At 41.1% G+C, this 17092-nt stretch overlaps 1 protein-coding gene across 7 annotated transcripts in view; it reads left to right on the top strand.

The window, feature by feature from the left end:
* The window catches only part of GOLGA2 (golgin A2), a 47060-nt gene that overhangs the window by 6037 nt on the left and 23931 nt on the right, over positions 1-17092 (top strand). The window contains exons 2-8 of one of the 7 annotated variants that reach the window (XM_053373532.1): positions 1416-1538; positions 2003-2083; positions 7606-7734; positions 9112-9152; positions 9277-9340; positions 11787-11846; positions 12269-12349. In XM_053373532.1, the coding sequence (XP_053229507.1) occupies positions 1416-1538; positions 2003-2083; positions 7606-7734; positions 9112-9152; positions 9277-9340; positions 11787-11846; positions 12269-12349 (579 nt within the window). Of the gene's footprint in view, positions 1-1415; positions 1539-2002; positions 2084-7605; positions 7735-9111; positions 9153-9276; positions 9341-11786; positions 11847-12268; positions 12350-17092 lie in introns of those variants that run through there. The other 6 variants (XM_053373534.1, XM_053373535.1, XM_053373533.1 and 3 more) reach the window with 6 other exon arrangements.

The following is a 17092-nucleotide window of genomic DNA, read 5'->3' as shown; positions in this document are numbered from 1 at the left end:
TTAATATCTGGCACTATAGCTTAAATGTATTGAAGAAATAAATGTGCTAAATTTATATATACAACCAGGTTTAGAAATCCCACAGACAGCCAAACCAGCATAATTAGTTCATCATGGGCTACAGAGAAATTGTTCTTAACAGCCTAGTTGTCAACATGACTGGGCTCGTACAAGTAACTTCTCTGTAACAAGTAAGCACCTTGAAGTGCAGATGGTTAAAAGTAAGATGTAATACATTGTGGGATTTTTAACCTTCCCTTGTGGGTGTGTCTGGAAACTCCCAGGTGCCTTTTTGCCCAGGCACCTAGCAATTTGAATTTTTTTTTTCCAATTTTGCTTGTGTGCTTTCTCCATAGCTTAAGATGCTTATGCTTAAGAAATGGAAAATATTCTTTTTAAAATTGAACTATTCCTGGTAATATCACCAGATTCTTGTTATGTGACCATTTGAACTGTCAGTAATTACTGGTTAAGTGTATTGTAAGCTAGTTATATTGCAAGTGTTTGCAAGGTTTGAAACTTGAACCTGGTGGTATTGCCACAGACTCAGAAGTTGCAGAATGCTTTATGAAGTTCCCTGTTGACCACTCTAATACTCTGAAATTTATTGATTGACTCAAGATGGGGTTTGCATTCTGCCACTATTGCGAGGTTTAGTTGAGATGAAATAGGAAATGGGAGTTTCTGAAAGTTTTAACTAGATCAGTGAAACTGAACCCTCTGGCACATAACACAAAAAAGGACTAACATGCCAAGGGGTTTTTCATTCTACAGTGTGATTGTCTTTAGCTTGCAGTTGCTCTAGAAAACAAACAGGTTTGTGTTTTCTATAGTTAAACTATAGTTTAAAGCAAACTATTGTTTCGTGTGAACCAGTAGTGTGCTGTTGCAGGCTGCTCAGTCACACAGCCCTCCACCCCTCCCTTGACTGCTGCTGTATTACAGCTGAAACAATCCAGAGTCTGATTTGTTTTGTTGTCCAAACCTGGGATTCTGGTTTGTTGGTCTCCAAAGAGACCATGAGCAATAACCAAGGCTTGTTCTTAGCTTACCATTATAGTCTGTTTGGAGAAAGCAAACCATGAATGCAGTTTCAGATGATATGAGAAGCCAGACTTTGCCTTTTTCATTTGTAGAGCAGTAGCAGCAGGTGCATAGAAGGAGCACTGTGGGAACTTCTAAGCAGCATGCACTAGCATGCTGCTTAATCACAGCAAACCATTGTTTCTTTTAAACTATAGTTTAATGTGGTTTGTAAACCATTCTGTACACCACCAAGTTCAATAATCACTCTGGGTCTTTTTCTTCATCAGTTTTTACTGTGTTTTTTGTTCCAGCTCTTTCTGTTTTACTTCTTAGCTTTCAGTGTAGAAGGTTTAATTAGTTAGACTTCAGGTTTTTCTTCTTTTTCTTAGCTGAAGGAATATCAACAGAAGAATAGCCCTGGGTCAGCAGCTGGAGCAAAGAAGAAACGTAAAGGCAAAGAAGGAAGTAGACCAGAGACACCAACTAATGATGGCAGAGAGTCTCCTGAAAACGTGAGTGGCTTACTTAACTATTTCAAATGCTCCAAAATATTTTGCTTCTACTTCTGTTTGAAGATAGTTTTAACACTGTAAAAAATTGAAGAAGGCTGTGTGTTTTTCTTTAGTACTACAAACACTTTGAACTCATTGGACAGAAGTGGGGTATAAGTACAATAATCAGTTGATAATAGATAAGTAAGGATGGGAAATTCAGTAGAAAGAAATATTTGGCTCCTTGGTTGTTTTGAAGGAATAGTAGTATATAGTTTGTATATACTGCTGGAGTGAAGGCGTTAGTTACATCTTTATCCTAAACAGATTGCATGCAAGCAAGTTACTCCCATCTTGTTGGTATTAGGATCTCTGCCATTTTCCTTTTTCTTGTTCCTTTGGCTTCAGGAACCCGCTGAACAATGTTCTCATTCTGTCCCTTTTCTCAGCTGTTTCTCTTTCCACTTTTCTTTCACCCCCTTTAGATTCAGAACATTCTGAAGGTGTTGGTGTCAGACCTTAACCGCTCCAATGGGGTAGCCATACCTTCATTGGACAAGAGGAAGGTGAGGCAGCATTCAGAATCTGTCCAACTGGCTTGCTGTCCATACTGCATGATTCAGTTCCTATTTACAAATTAGGGTTTCTTGGGTGGGTGGAACAGATTTTGGGATACTTGTCATACTTGTTGTTAGCTGCGTGAATGTTGTTGGCTATCATTAACATTGAACTATTTTTAACCTGCTCCCCCACTGTTGTTCTTGTGTGCACTTCCCTTAATGTGGCTCAAATTACAATTGTGAAGAAGGGTTGCTTCTTGGATTTTTAAGATTGCTTTGCTTAAAGCAGCTGTTTTGGAATGTCAAGCATATCTGAAGGGATTGCCACCCCCAATACTACTGTTTCCAAGGTGATAGTGAATGAATGCATAAGTAGCATTGTTCACTGTGGACTGCAGGTTGGGCTTGACTTCCTTTTCGCTTGTGATCTTCTTTTTCCCATGTTAGTGGGTTTTGTTTGTTTGTTGTAGAAGCTCCTCATCTCAGAAATGCATGTTCTTGCTCATCTATATTCAAACTGGAGGATAAGCCATGTGGGTTAATCATGCCAACTTATGGTTTGACAGGCAATGAAATTTGAACACATGATACAGTCTGAGGAGTAATACACATTTAGATTTACCTAGGCAGAAAGAGTCTTCCTATTCCTTGTCTTACGAAGGACTGTTAGGAAAACTGGGTTTTGCATACTTTGCTAACCCAGGTTGAATTCAATTAAAAATAAAGGGCTGGGTCTAATAGAAACCAGTCTGCTTGAGTTGGCTGCATCTGAGTATTTTTAAAGCACACTCTTGCCATGTTTTAGAAAGCAGAGAGCCAGTAATGGTGTAGTAGTTAAGAGTCTTGGACCAGGTCCTGGGAGACCAGGACTCAAATCTTACACTTAGCCATGAAGTTCACTGGGTGACCTTGAGCCAGTCACTGTCTCTCATCCTAACCTACCTCAAAAAGTTGTTGTGGGGATTAAATAAGGAAAGAGAGAACCATGTGTGCCACCTTGAGTACTTAGAGAAAACGGTGATAGATAAATGCAATAAATTAAAAATAATAAACATAATTAGCTTTCCCCCCTGAAAAATATATAAATATCAAAATAAGTTGGGAATAAACAACTGTCTGCAAGCTGTTTTATTACCATTGCTTAGTGATATAGCATTTGCTTTTTATTCAGAAGACACGAGGTTTGATCCCCACCATCTCCAGGGAGTCCCTTTTCTGAATTCCTGAAGAGCTGCTGCCAGTCAGTGTGGGCAATGTTGAGCTAGGTGTACCAATGATCTGACTAGGTAAAGGGCACCTTCCTATGTTCCTTTAAAGCTTTAGCTTTATCTTTGGTGTTGGCAGATGCCCACCAAACATTTACATTAACTTTGTGGGTGCCATTTCAACTTACTGTTGCATTTGAATTCAGGCATCAAAATAACCATATTGTATTGGTTACAAGATCGGGGTGGAAAGTAAAGGGATGTGTTATCTTCAAAATCCTATTATGAGGAAATACTGTATGTGGATTTTTTAGATGGAAAGCTGCACATTCCTGCAGGAAATGCAACGGTTGTAAAAATTACAAGGCCTATTTCCTATGAAGCTGGATGGCCTATGAGGATGTTAGGCTGGTAGCTGGTGTTGTTGTTGTTTGTATTGTATAGGGCAAGGATATGAAATCTGTGGCCCTTCAGGTGTTGTTGGATTCCAGCTCCTGTCACCTCTTGTTACCTGCACTGATACGAATTAGGAGTCCAATATCTCATTCCCCGTGTCTGGTATAAAGTCAATCTTTCAGTTATTTCTGAGGATGATATTTCATGAGGACGTGTGCTTCATGAAGAAAGTGTTGGACTTCAGCATGGAAACCTGAGTCTAGGTCTGTCTTAACCATTGAAAGTCAATCAGTCTCAGTTCTCCAGCTGTAACTTTAAAATAATAGAGTTCTGTATTCAGTATATCCTGGCGAATTATAATAAATAGGCTATAAACATGATATAAAAATAAATACATATATAAATAGCAGTAGTCTAAAAACAACATTCAAAGAGTCAATGTACCTTAAAAACTTTGTTCTGGAACACCATAGCCTTCACTTCCCATCTGAAATTGGCCAGTGCTAGGCATACATCTCTGGAGAGGCTATTCCATCATTTGGCTACCACTATGGAAAAGGCTTCATCTTTCAGGATACCTCATTATCCTAAGCAGATTGACTGTTACACAGTAAAAGAAATATTGGCCCTAATCTTTAGAATAAGCCAAATGGTGGTTAAAAAAGAAGTGCTGTTCCCTTGAGATGAAACAGTGTTTGTTCAGTGAAAATGTCCCTTGGGATAGTGGCCAGATTGAAGCTTTTTGCTTTGAAATGGAGAAATACTCTTTTAGGTAGAAGTGAGTTGTCTTCAGTGATATGCTACCACAGAATGACATGTTTCAATCCAGTTATGTAGCCAGTGAGTTCCAAATTTTGGTTCATGAATTATCTGGGGAGCTGAGAACAAGCTTTCATTTCTTTCACTAGGGAAATGGGGAATGTATTAGTTATGTGCTTTTCTATATATGTGCTTTTCAAATAGCTCAGAGGAGCACACATGGTTCTCCACCCACCCTTTTAACCTTGCAGCAATCCTAAAAGAGACTGACTGGCCGAGAGTCACTCAGTTGAGATTTGAATTCAGGTCTCCGAGTCTTAGTCTGACACCATGCTGATTCTCTGCACTAATTTATATCACAGTTTGTGACAATATATGAGATCAGTGTAAAACCTTCTGCCCATGTGATTAACAATCCAGTGAGCGGGAGAGCAGAACTGCTATGCCTGCTGGCCCTGCCCTTGTATCACCACTTCTCCCTCTGCTGTCTGCACACTGTTGTGTATACAGGCATATGTGTAGAAGAGAAATTGCCCTATGTGTGTAGGCTCCAACAGCAGTGTGTGATGGTACATGATCAGGGTCCATTGCTCTAAAGACATGAACCCTTAATATGTACATGGCAGCAGTAGGTGAATGCCTGAATATGGCTAGTATTTGATACAGTAGGTCCTTTAAGGGTGTTACACTCCTAACTCACACACATTCTTTATTTTGGTCCAAAGACCCACAAAAACATTTTCAGAAGCAAAATAAAACAGAAATACAAGAAAAGGATTCTAAGGCGGTCACTATGTTTTATCCAGACCATGTTGGTTTCTATTTCTTATTACTTCTGAGAGGAACTTAGCCATTCCCAGGGTAGTATCATTTGACATATATCCAAGGAGGTACTTAAGATGGAAAGATTCAGGTTTTCCAGTTAAGTTTACCAATAGGGGTTTACTTAATTGATCCCTGCTATGTTGGACTGGAAAAGACCCTGATGTTGGGAAAGATGGAGGGCACAAGGAGAAGAGGATGACAGAGGACGAGATGGTTGGATAGTGTTCTCGAAGCTACCAGCATGAGTTTGACCAAACTGCGGGAGGCAGTGGAAGACAGGAGTGCCTGGCATGCTCTGGTCCATGGGGTCACGAAGAGTTGGACACGACTAAACAACTAAACAACAACAACATGTTGGACTGCTCACTGTGCAGTAGAATCGACACCCTGAGAGCACTCTTAACTAGAAGGAGGGTTCCTGAACTCTTTGGTAGAATGTCAGATTTAGTGAAATGCTACCTTGGAATACTTATTTGACTCTACTGGGCAGAAAAGATGAATACTGGCAACTGAGATAATATTGTTATTTGTGCTTGCACAACCTCTGTTGCTGGGTCTAGGCAGAACAGAAATCTTTCAGTATAGCTCCTGAAGGAAAATCGTGTACCTTCAGAGGTGTTGGGGTGCTTAGGACCTTCACACTGTCCAAGTCACCAATGTGTGATCTATTTTCTTGAGGCTACCACATGTTATAGGCTTCAGAGATTTTTGTCTGAGAATGAGCTTTTATCACTTTGGCAGGCTGATTGCATTAACAGTTGTACAATGTGTCAAAGGACAAAGTGCGTATTTGAAGATCTAACAAATGTGTCTCTTTGTCCCCTGTATGTGTTCTTGGGAACAAAAGTGCCAGGATAAAATGAAGGTTAGAGATGCTTGCACAGGGAAGGGTGGGTGGGTACCAGCCATTCTAGCAATACTTAAAATTTCCATGGTAATAAAAATATATAGGAAGAGCCCTACTGGGTTCGGCTGGAGGCCCATGTGGTCCAGCATCCTCTTCTCACAGTGGCCAATCATGGCTTACCATGGATAAGCAAACATGCAGGTTCCAGGGGAGTTGACAGTTGCTTTATTCTTCATTTGGTCTTGCTGCTGCTAGTTTGGTTTAGTATTATGCCCAAACCCAGATTCATGATTTATTTTACTGCAGACAGAACACAAGCTGTAGCCCAAGTTCGTTATATGACATGACAAACCATTTGTGGTTTGTCTGGAGCAAGATAAACCATGAGTCTGGGTTCAGACATGTTGCTCACAGCAGTGTGGCAGCAGCAGGACCAGAGGAGTAGCAAAACAACTCTGGATCTTCTCCCCAAAAATGAGCCTAATGCTTGAATGGTGTTATATCTGAACTGAGTCACTTTATTTCTTTCTCCCTCCCAGCCCTGTTGGCCACTTTCTCAAATTTGCTGCATCTTCTCTTTCTCTAATGCTTAGAACAGAGGTCGGCAAACTTTTCTGCCCGTGGGCCAGAGCTTGCGCGCACCCATGCACATGCGCACATGCCCGTCGCTCTTTGCCCATTGGCTTTCGGAGCCATGGTAGCAGAGGAGAAGGCATCTGCGGCTTCCTATTGATTGCAGGAGCTTCCTGCAGCTGATAGGAAGCTGTGGCTGTCTCCTGGAAGGCAGTCCCCACACGGAGCTAAACCGGCGCGCCACACCTGTTTAACTCCGTGCGGGGACTGACTGAGCAGGCAGCAAGGGCCGGAGGGCGGTTTAACAACCCCTTGGGCCGTAGTTTGCCAACCCCTGGTTTAGAACATCCATGAGCTGTTTGGGGACTTGGGATATATCTCTTTGGATATTTAATAACTTTGGATATTAGGGTTAGTGTGCACCAGTTCATTGAGGTCTTTACATTCAGTTTAAATTTGGTCCCTGGTTGCCAGTCTCTGACTTTGGTGTCTTGGAAACCACGGACAACACTTTGGGAGAAACGTTTTCCCCACTCCCACTATACAATCTAGGTGTGTATAGTGACTCATTCTGTTCCATCCCTATCTGATTAGCTGTCTTCCCAGGAATATGCACTTTGCAAAAGTAAAGGGTCAATGTAACATGAACCATGTTGAGGTTGGCATTGCCCACCATGTTTGCATCACCCCAAAAACATTGAACTGATTTCTGCAAGAAGTTCCAGCAGGTAGTGACAGTTCACAGGATTAGCTTTTTTTTTGGTACATGTACATTTTTTGTATATTGTTCTGAGGAGAGCATTCCTCCGCTGATCTGCCTCTAGGTTTGACAGGTTCTTCTAGAAATGGTGCATGCTTGTATTCATCTGGGTTCCCCCTCACCTGCATGGTGCTTGTAATCTTTATGGTATGTTTTGTGACAGGCATACTGTGATGGTGATGTTTCCGCTCACAATGCTGAACAACTCGCTGCTGGTGTCCACATGCTGTCTAACAGCAACAGTTTGCCTAGCTCTGCCGCTCCAAGTCCTGGTAGCATGCAGCTGTTGCAGGTTTGTCAATGTTTGCATCCCCCACACTGAACACCCTAGATAACTTTGTGTGTGTGTGTGTGTGTGTGTGTGTGTGTGTGTATTTGAAATATATAGCAAAGCATACTTCCCAAAAGAGTGGGGAGGTGATGGTAACACAGACAGTTACCAGCACTGGCCTGTCAGTATGCAACTATAGGAGGAATTGGCTATACAGAACACTTAGATTTAGGTTGCACAATACATTCCTTCCTCATCTCTCAGTCTTCAGCCATTGATTGAATGTAGTTTCATTGGAAGGGTAAGAGGAGTACAGTTGGGCACCGTGTTGGGCACTGTGGCCCCCTAAGCTCTCTCCTGTAGCCTATAGATTAGCTTTCACATCTTAACATTTATTGTACATCTCTTCTAGATGGTTGAAATGTAAGGGCAACAGTAAAGCCAAATATTTGTCTACTCTGTTTCCATATCTGCCAAGCCCTGAGGCTGACTTCTAATTTCCTTCTTCTTAGGTAATAAATTCAAGATAGGAATAACTTGATGGTGTCAACCAACTGGTTTAGCACCTTCTGCCTGTCTGTTCAGCTTATATGCAATTTATATTAATGTGTGTGAGCTGTGGCCCTCTGACTCATGATACATATCCTCTGTGGTTCCTTGTGTACTGAAGTTGTCCATTCCTGATCTAAAGTAATGAATATTTCTATATTTTTAAAAAAGTAAGTGTTAATTGAAAAATTCCTAACAAAACAAAGTGATAGACAACCAGCCCGACCCTTTGCTTGAGCATTAAATATGTGAAGCTTATTAAGTATTTTTTCTTGAATTGTGCTATGGCAGGGGTCAGCAAACATTTTCAGCAGGGGGCTGTCCCTCAGACCTTGTGGGGGGCCGGACTATATTTTGGAGGGGGGAAATGAACAAATTGCTATGCCCCACAAATAAAACACGCTGATTCCCAGACTGTCCACAGGCCGGATTTAGAAGGCAATTTGGCCTGATCTGGCCCCCGGGCCTTAGTTTGCCTACCCATGTGCTATGGTATAGAAGTCTAGGTGTGCTGTGTTTTGTGCATCCTATGTTGAAGCAGTCCTCAGGGCAGGTATGCAAAACCTGTGGCCTTCCAGCTGTTGTTGAACTCCAGCTCCCATTAGTCCTAGCTGATGGGCAGGGATGATGGGAGCTGGAATCCAACAACATGTGGAGGGCTGCAGGTCCTTCATTCTTGCGTTGGGGAATAAAGCAATGGTAGATGTTGTGAGGTGTCACTCAGAAGGAGAGGAGTGTATCCAGTCTTTTTTTGGAGTTACATATATCTGTGCATATGCATGCTTGTACATATCCATATATTTGTGTTTCTGCTTTCTACTACAGTAATGTATCTTTTTTATTTCACAGATCTGTGACACTGATCATAAAAATGCCTTGGAAGAAAATAGGTGAGAGGCTTCTCTCTGTATTCTCTCCTGCTCTCTCCATCATATTCCAGTCACTAAAAATGAGGATTGTTCTTAATGTCTACTTTATTACAGATGTTTGTTGTGTGTCATGTTCCTTTTTTAGGTCCCTCTCATTGGCAGATAGTCTCCGCCAGCTGTCTGAACAGCTTAATGGCATGGTCAATCAGGTAAAAGCCAAGTTCTTCTGATCTGTCTATCTTAGAATCATAGATCTAGAAGAGATCTCAAAGGACATCTAGTCCATCCTTCTGCTGATGCAGGAAATCTGCAACTACAACCCCCCTGATTATAAACTTCTGTAGTAAAAGCAACTCCATCACCTTCTAAGGCAATCTGATTCACTGTTGAACACCTATCATACTATCAGGAAGTTCTTCCTAATATTTAGTCTTTTTCTTTCTTTTTTTGGTAATTCAAGTCCATTGGTCTGGGTCCTACCCCCTGGAATAAAGAGAGCAAATTTGCTCCATCATCTGTGACAGCCCTTCAAATATCTGAAGATGGCTATTAGATTGCCTCTTAATCGTTACTTATTTGTATACCCAAGGGATGGCCAGCTCTTGAATTTTCAGTTATTGTATGGTTCCTTGCAGCCAGGCAATAAAACCTGAAGATGCTTTCAGACTGAAAGCCAGAAGTGGTGTGTGTCATATGGTCTGTGGGAAGTGTGTGTGAATGAGATATACTCAAGGGTTATACACTGGTAACACATGAAAGGGCTGTCCACCTTCTCTTAAAGAAGCTGTTTTCTGTCTACAGTCATACCTTGGATCCCGATCACCTTGTGAGTTGACTGTTTAGGCTCCCGAACGCCGCAAACCCGGAAGTGAGTGTTCCGGTTTGCCCACGTTCTTTGGAACCCGAACGTCTGATGCAGCTTCCTATTGGCTGCAGGAGATTCCTGCAACCAATCGGAAGCTGTGCCTTGGTTTCTGAACTTTTTGGAAGTTTAACAGACTTCCGGAATGGATTCCATTTGACTTCTGAGGTACCACTGTATTTCTTATCAGAGGTTCAAATTCCATAGATGTAGCCTTGTTAGCCTGTTAATCTTGTGGCATCTTAAAAGTGGCATATTTATATTCAAGAGACTATATAGTTTACCACTGGAACCATCCTGGAATAAACCAGTTTAAATACAGCTAGACAAGAAGCAGTTAAAAGCATCTCACCTAAAACAACAGGAGTAGTAATAATTGACCATATTATCCAAGGCTTTTTCATCTATATGTAAATCTGCTAGTGGCCCAGTTTGCGCATAATGCTAAGTGTGAATGGCCATGGTTGCGAGTACTTAGCAAAAATTGCACCCTCTTTGCTCCTCCCCTGGTCCTGCTGGTGCTGTGCTACCTGGGGGGTAAGCCATTGTTTAGCTTAGCATTGCATATTAACTCATATATGTAGTTTCCCTTGAGTCCAAACCATGAACTGTGAGCCAAACAGCTCACTGCAAGCTTGCTCTGAGTGCCCATGTGTTTCCTCTTTATATATAACCATTATGTGCAAATGAAGTTTGTTTAAGCCATGGTTTAACAAACCATGAGCTAATGAGAGGTTGTCTCACAGACAAATCAAATTGTGGTTTGTTTTCTGGAGATTTGTACCTAACACCTTATATTTTAGAGTGTGGTGGTCAAGCAAACATCGTCAAGGAAGAGTGCTGCTTTCACATATAAAATTAAGCCATAGGTAAAACAAACTTAGGTTTATAAGCCAACAGCAAAGCATCGCTTCTAATTGTGGATTGTTTGTAGTAAACCATATTTAAGCTGCTGGACTGAGTTTGCACATAATGCTAAGCCATGGTTTAATAAACCAGAATTTTGTGTTATGTGTGAACCAGGATAGCAGAGAGGTGGTGGGGTAGAAACACATTTTTAAAAATAGCCTCTCTGTGGGTAAAAAGCTAGCATGCCAGTAAGAAAGATTCTAGTCCAGTCTGTTGTTCTAGTTTTCTACCTATAGTTCAGGTGTCTTTATTTTTAGTGCAAGAGAACATTTTGAAAACGTGAACCTCCGTTTATGATCTAAAGTGTTACACTGAATTCTGCTACCTCAATACTTTACTGCTTCGTGTTGGCTGCATGTGTAAATCAAACCTAAAAGATCCTCTGATCTATCATCAGTATATTATCAGTATATTATGAGGCACATTTAGCTTACCTGAACCATGTACAGTGGCACCTCTGGTTACGGATTTAATTTGTTTTGGGGTGCCGTGTGCACCCCAAAAAATCCGTAACTAGAGGGGCCGCTTCTGTGCACGCACAGCACAATAGAGCGCTTCAGCCATAACCTGAAGATTCTGTAACCTGGAGGTTACACAACACAAGGTACCACTGTATGAGGTATTTTACTTGTAGAACTTCCAACATAATCTACCTTAGTATTAATCATAGGAAGGGGAAGAGTGCCTGTAATATAGGTGGGTGTTTGAAGGAACCTCTTGCCGTAGTGGGTACACTAAGTTACCTTTGTGTTTATTCTCCAGTTTCAAAGTTTTCTTATTCTGTAGGAGTGCCATCATCCCCACTAAGGGAAATATTTAACTGAAATTCATGTTCACATTTTCCAAGTTAACTAGTTGTGATGGCAAATATCTTTATTTTACAGCCCACGGCCTATGTGAATGGGGAAAACGCCACATCTTCAACAGATATGAAAGAGATGGCAGTAAGTGCAGTGCTCCTGGCTCTTTGTCAGTTTGCATTTCTTTGAACAATATAGTAATGAGTCTAGTGTGTGTACTAGTAATAAGAACTTAACTTGAGTGCAAGAAATGACAACAACATTACATGTTAAAGTTTTACTTGTTTAGATGAAGGCTCCTGCAGTGGCTTTTAGACTGGGTTATGGAAGTGCTAAAGATCCATCCTGATGTTCCTTTGAAAGGAGATTAAGCTTTTGGTGGCTTAGTATGTATTTGGTAGTGGTGGGGGATGGTGTGTTTGTGTAATAATGGACACCACAAATTAGTTCAACTGTGATGCTGATTATTATTTTCTCGCCTTTTTTTTAATAATTTGACTTTTCTCCCCTTTTCTACTCCCTTCCTCTTCCTCCTCCTCCTCCTGCTATCTGCATGTGCCCATCAGACACGTTACCAGGAGCTGGCAGTAGCCCTAGACTCCAGCAATCTAACAAACAAACAACTCAGTACAAAGATAGAGGAATTGGTAAGAAATAACCAGACCAAAATGTTTGGCCTTGTCTTGCTGCTCCTCTGTGCTCTCTGGGTGTCTGCAAGGATTTGGGTTCTTTCACAGTGCCACAAAGAAAAGTGTTGTGTGCTTCATGGTTCAAAGGGGTGCGGAGGGAGTGAGGGATCAAACTAATCTAAATAAAAATAGAGAAAAGGGGGAAAAAAGAAGAGAGGGGAAAAAACAAAGAGACAGAATAGGAGGAGAGAGAGAGAGACAGAGAGAGAGAGAGAGAGAGAATACAGAGCCCTCTTTATACAGAGCCACAAAGGGGAGGATACCCTCCCAGCTCTCACCTGGGTTCTTCCGTTTCTACTCCGAGCCTGAAAGTTCTTCCCTTCTCTGCTTCTCATGCAGAGTCCTTCATCAGTCCTTCATCATCTTCGTCTGATTATCCTCATCAGCTCAAGGTAGAGGACATCAAAAGACGAAATAAAACATGAACAAAAATAGAATTAACCAAAAAAGGGACAAAACCTAAATATCACTAAAAAGGAAAAGGAAAATAGAGATCAAGGCAATAGAGGACTTCTTATTCTCCATTTGCCCATTATGTATATTCAGATTATTCAAAGTATTCAAAATATTCACTCCACAATAGCATCCCACTGTATTCTAGGACAATGTCCAACTGTTCCTCAAACTGCTAAGTGTTGTTTTTTCAGTCTTCAGTCCCAGACACCTGAAGTTCATTTATTTTCCTTTCTACACAAAAAGACCAAAAGGGGCTGTTTCAGTTGCTATTATTACTAGATAGCAAGATTATTCTTCCTCCATTCCAGTATAACAGTTTTATTTCCAAGAGGTTTCCTTATAATAATCCACAGTTATTTATTTATTGCATGTTTATTAATTGGTACCCAATTCCATATCTTTCAATCCCATTTCCTGTTGGCCATGATTAAAGGGACTCTTGACAGTGATCCAGTAGTGGCTGTCACAGATGGAAGTTCAGGGTCCAAGAGTAAAACATTGGTCTGAGCCTATCACCTTAAGCACACTCATGTCTGTGCATTGATGCGACCTCTTTCTGTCTCCTTACTATGAACAGGTGTGTTCATCTTTTACGCTGTGCCTGCAGAACTACCTTGTGGGAGGCTGTAGGAGAGAAAGAGGTTCCTTACTTTCATTTCCCATAGAGAAATGGGAGGCAAACCAAAATCACAGAGGATTTTGATAGCCAAGAACTTGCCCACTTGCAAGAGAAGTGGGTCGCAAGAGATAAGTAGAGATTAAATTTAGTAATCAAGTAAGTCAATTGCCAAGGTGGTTTATACCCAGGTTTAGTCATTTTTGGGGAGGAGAAAATTTGTTTGGAAAATAGCTGAGTTTCAACCTCTCTCCTATTCATAAATGTTAAGTTCTAATTGTATTGGTTTTCAGCATCTGTTGAGAGTTCAGGAATGCACACAAATAGAGACTTTAAAAGTAGGGCTTGCTTTGATTCTACTTTGCAATTGCATGATGAGCTGCTGCTGAACTTCTCCTAACTGGAACAGTGTTGACTCTATTGAATCTGTTTCAACAAAGATTGGGGCTTAGCTTTCTAGACTTAAATCATGAGGATAGTGAGTGACCATCTTTTGAGCAACAGTGGCACTGTGAGTGAGCCTGTTTGTCTTTAGCTTGCATGGGTGGCTTCTGCTACTGTTACTTTACTCACTGCCTTTTAAAATACAGCTAGAAATATGTGAGGCCTGTTTTCAGTCAGCAAAGAGTCCTGCATTGTTTGGAATATCCCTCCACCCCATTTCACCCTCCCCAGCTTGTTGCATGGCTTCTCTTAGTTTTTGCTGCATTGTTCTTTTCTTTGTGTCCCCTACTCCCTCCCTCCTCCACACCCGCTGTAGCATTTCAATCGGCAACTGAAATGCCTTGTGTTTGAGCACTGCTTACAAATGGCTTTTGCCATTTGCAGGCTGACAGGAACATGAAGTGCTCTTTTATTGGGTGTTGAGAATTCTCGGGGCGAGGGGAGCCAAAACAGTGTATTGATTGGGGCGGGGGGCGGGGAAGGAGTGAACTTTAAAAAGAAAAGAAAAGCAGACTTTGCAGACATACTTCATTTGTTTTTGTAAGGGACTACATAGAACAATTGATGTAACAAAATTTGTATTGGGCAAAGAAGACTTCTATCTCAACCTCTATGCCCTCCCTATGTCTTTCTGGATTGTAAGGCCCAGTTCTGACCAAAAAACATGTACAAAGGCTTATGTGTGTAAGCCTTGGATCAGGGGTCAGCAAACTCTTTCAGCAGGGGGCCGGTCCACTGTCCCTCAGACCTTGTGGGGGGCCGGACTATATTTTGGAAAAAAATATATGAACAAATTCCTATGCACACTACAACATATTGTATTTGTAGTGCACAAAAAGCAGGAAAAGCTAAACAGTATTTAAAATGAAGAACGATTTTAATCAACATAAACTTATAACAATGCAATATTTAAAATGAAGAACTATTTTAATCAACATAAACTTATAAGTATTTTAATGGGAAGTATGGGCCTGCTTTTGGCTAATGATATGGTCGATATCCGGTTCCATATTTGTCACAGATAGTCGTAGCAAGTGATGCAAGTGTTCATCAGTTAATCTGGATCTGGTTGGAGATTTCATTCAGGAAAAAGTCTGTTCGCAGACATAGGTGCTGCCAAAGATGGTTGCAAATCTGAGTGCATGGTTCCTGAGATTCAGATATGTCTCAGAGGGGAGAGAAGCATAGAAATTTGTGAGGCTGCTTGATTTGAAAGCGTCTTTCAGAGAGTCACAATTCTGTGGTTCGACCAATTCCATTTGGTAAATTGGATCAGCAGTTTCAATGTCAACAGAAAATGGGTTCCAAAAAAGCTGTATGCCTTGCTCATAGATGTGAAGCTCTTTAAATCGAGTTTGAAACTCCTTTTGCAAAAATTCCAGTAAATCCACATGTTTCGTTTGGGAACGCAACTGCTGGTTTTCCCGCCGACATGTTTTGAGTTGTGGGGAGATGGCAGAAGTTTTCCTCCTTCACTTGTTTAATGAGGAGGTCTAATTTTGCTTGAAATGCTTTCACATGTGAAAACCTATCACAGATGAGCTTCCCCTTTCCTTGAAATTGAACATTGAAAGTGCTGAGTATTTCTGTTACGTCTGTCAAAAAGGCAAGCAGCCATTTCCATTCTGCATCTTTGAGCTCTGGTGCTTCCTTGTTTTTCATAATCATGAAATCAGAAACATGCAGAAGTAAGTAATAAAAACGTTTCAAAACTCTCCCTCGACTCGCCAACGGACCTCTGTGTGGTATGGAATATCTTCATGGTCAACATTTAACTCAGACAGAAATTCCTGAAACTGTCTGTGGTTTAGTGCATGAGCTCTAATGAAGTTAACACAAGATACCACAGTTTTCATGACAAGAGTCCAACTTCAGTGATTTTTTTACAACACAGTGCTTGTTGGTGGATTAGGCAGTGTATGGCTATTGGATGTGAATGGTTGTGTTTGTCCATCTCTTGGTTAATGCGTGCAGCCGCTCCTCTCATAGACCCCACCATGCTAGGAGGACCATCAGTTATGACACCGGCTAGTTTAGCCCAGTCCAGCTCCAAATCATGCAGTTTGGCAAACTTTTCAAAGATACCCTCTCCTGTTGTTGCTCCCTTGATGCTTTGAAATGAAAATTAGAAGTTGTGCAGAATAACGAACATCAGTGCTTTCGTTGAGTGTCAATGAAAAATAATGAAGTTTTTTCAAGGAGTTTTGCAAATGTTGATGCAAATTTCTCCCCATTTCTTCAGTCCTACATGTATCTGTACACCCTGAAAGACTCAATGTACTAAATAAATCAGTCTTCTCTGGACACATCTCTTTGGGAGCAGAAAGAATGCATTCTGTAACAATTTCTCCCTCTACGAAGGGTCTGCTAGTGTGCGCTATGAACTTGGCAATGTGAAAACTTGCTCGCAACAATGAAATATTTTGCTGGTTTTGCTTCACAAAAGTATTTTGCTGAGTTGTCAATCCCCTTTTCAGTTTTAATATTTCATCTTTTCTCACTTGTCCAACCAAACAATCATTTTTTTCTTTATGGTGAGTATTGTAGTATCAAAGCAAATTGTATTCCTTGAACAGAGACACTGAATTCTGGCATTTCAGACAAACAGCTTTTTCTTTGTACTGCATGAAAAAGTAATCGAAAGTCCACTGTTTGTTGAAACCCTGCACTCAGAGTCAACTTTTCTTATATATATATATATATATATATATATATATATATATATATATATACACACACACACACACACACACACACACACACACTGTAATTTCCTAGGGATGGAAAATTGCTATTAGTCAAATACCAATAAATACAGAGCCACAAAAACAATATACCAGCACTAGTGACTACTAAACTAAAATAAAAAAGTCAGCACTCAGAAATAGTGCAAATGCTCAACACTCACATATACCCATTTTTCCGTGTATTGGACGACCCCATGGATAAGGAGACCAGGCAGGCCCCACAAGAGCACCAGTCAGGCCCCACAAATAACCCAGAGATGCATTTTAAATAAAAGGACACATTCTACTCAGGTAAGCCACCCCCCGACTCTCCCCTCGCTTATCCACAGCACTGGACGAGCCCCGGGGACTGCTTACTTGTGTCTTGCGAGCGGCAGGAGGTGGCAGAGGGACTATGAGCAGTGTGCGAAAGGGCTCCGGAGAGGGGCTGCTTTAAAT

Source organism: Podarcis raffonei, chromosome Z, assembly GCF_027172205.1.
Source record: "Podarcis raffonei isolate rPodRaf1 chromosome Z, rPodRaf1.pri, whole genome shotgun sequence".
In the NCBI taxonomy this organism is placed as follows: domain Eukaryota; kingdom Metazoa; phylum Chordata; class Lepidosauria; order Squamata; family Lacertidae; genus Podarcis; species Podarcis raffonei.
The sequence above is the reverse complement of the archived record's forward strand: the minus strand, read 5'-3'. Positions and strand labels throughout refer to the sequence as shown.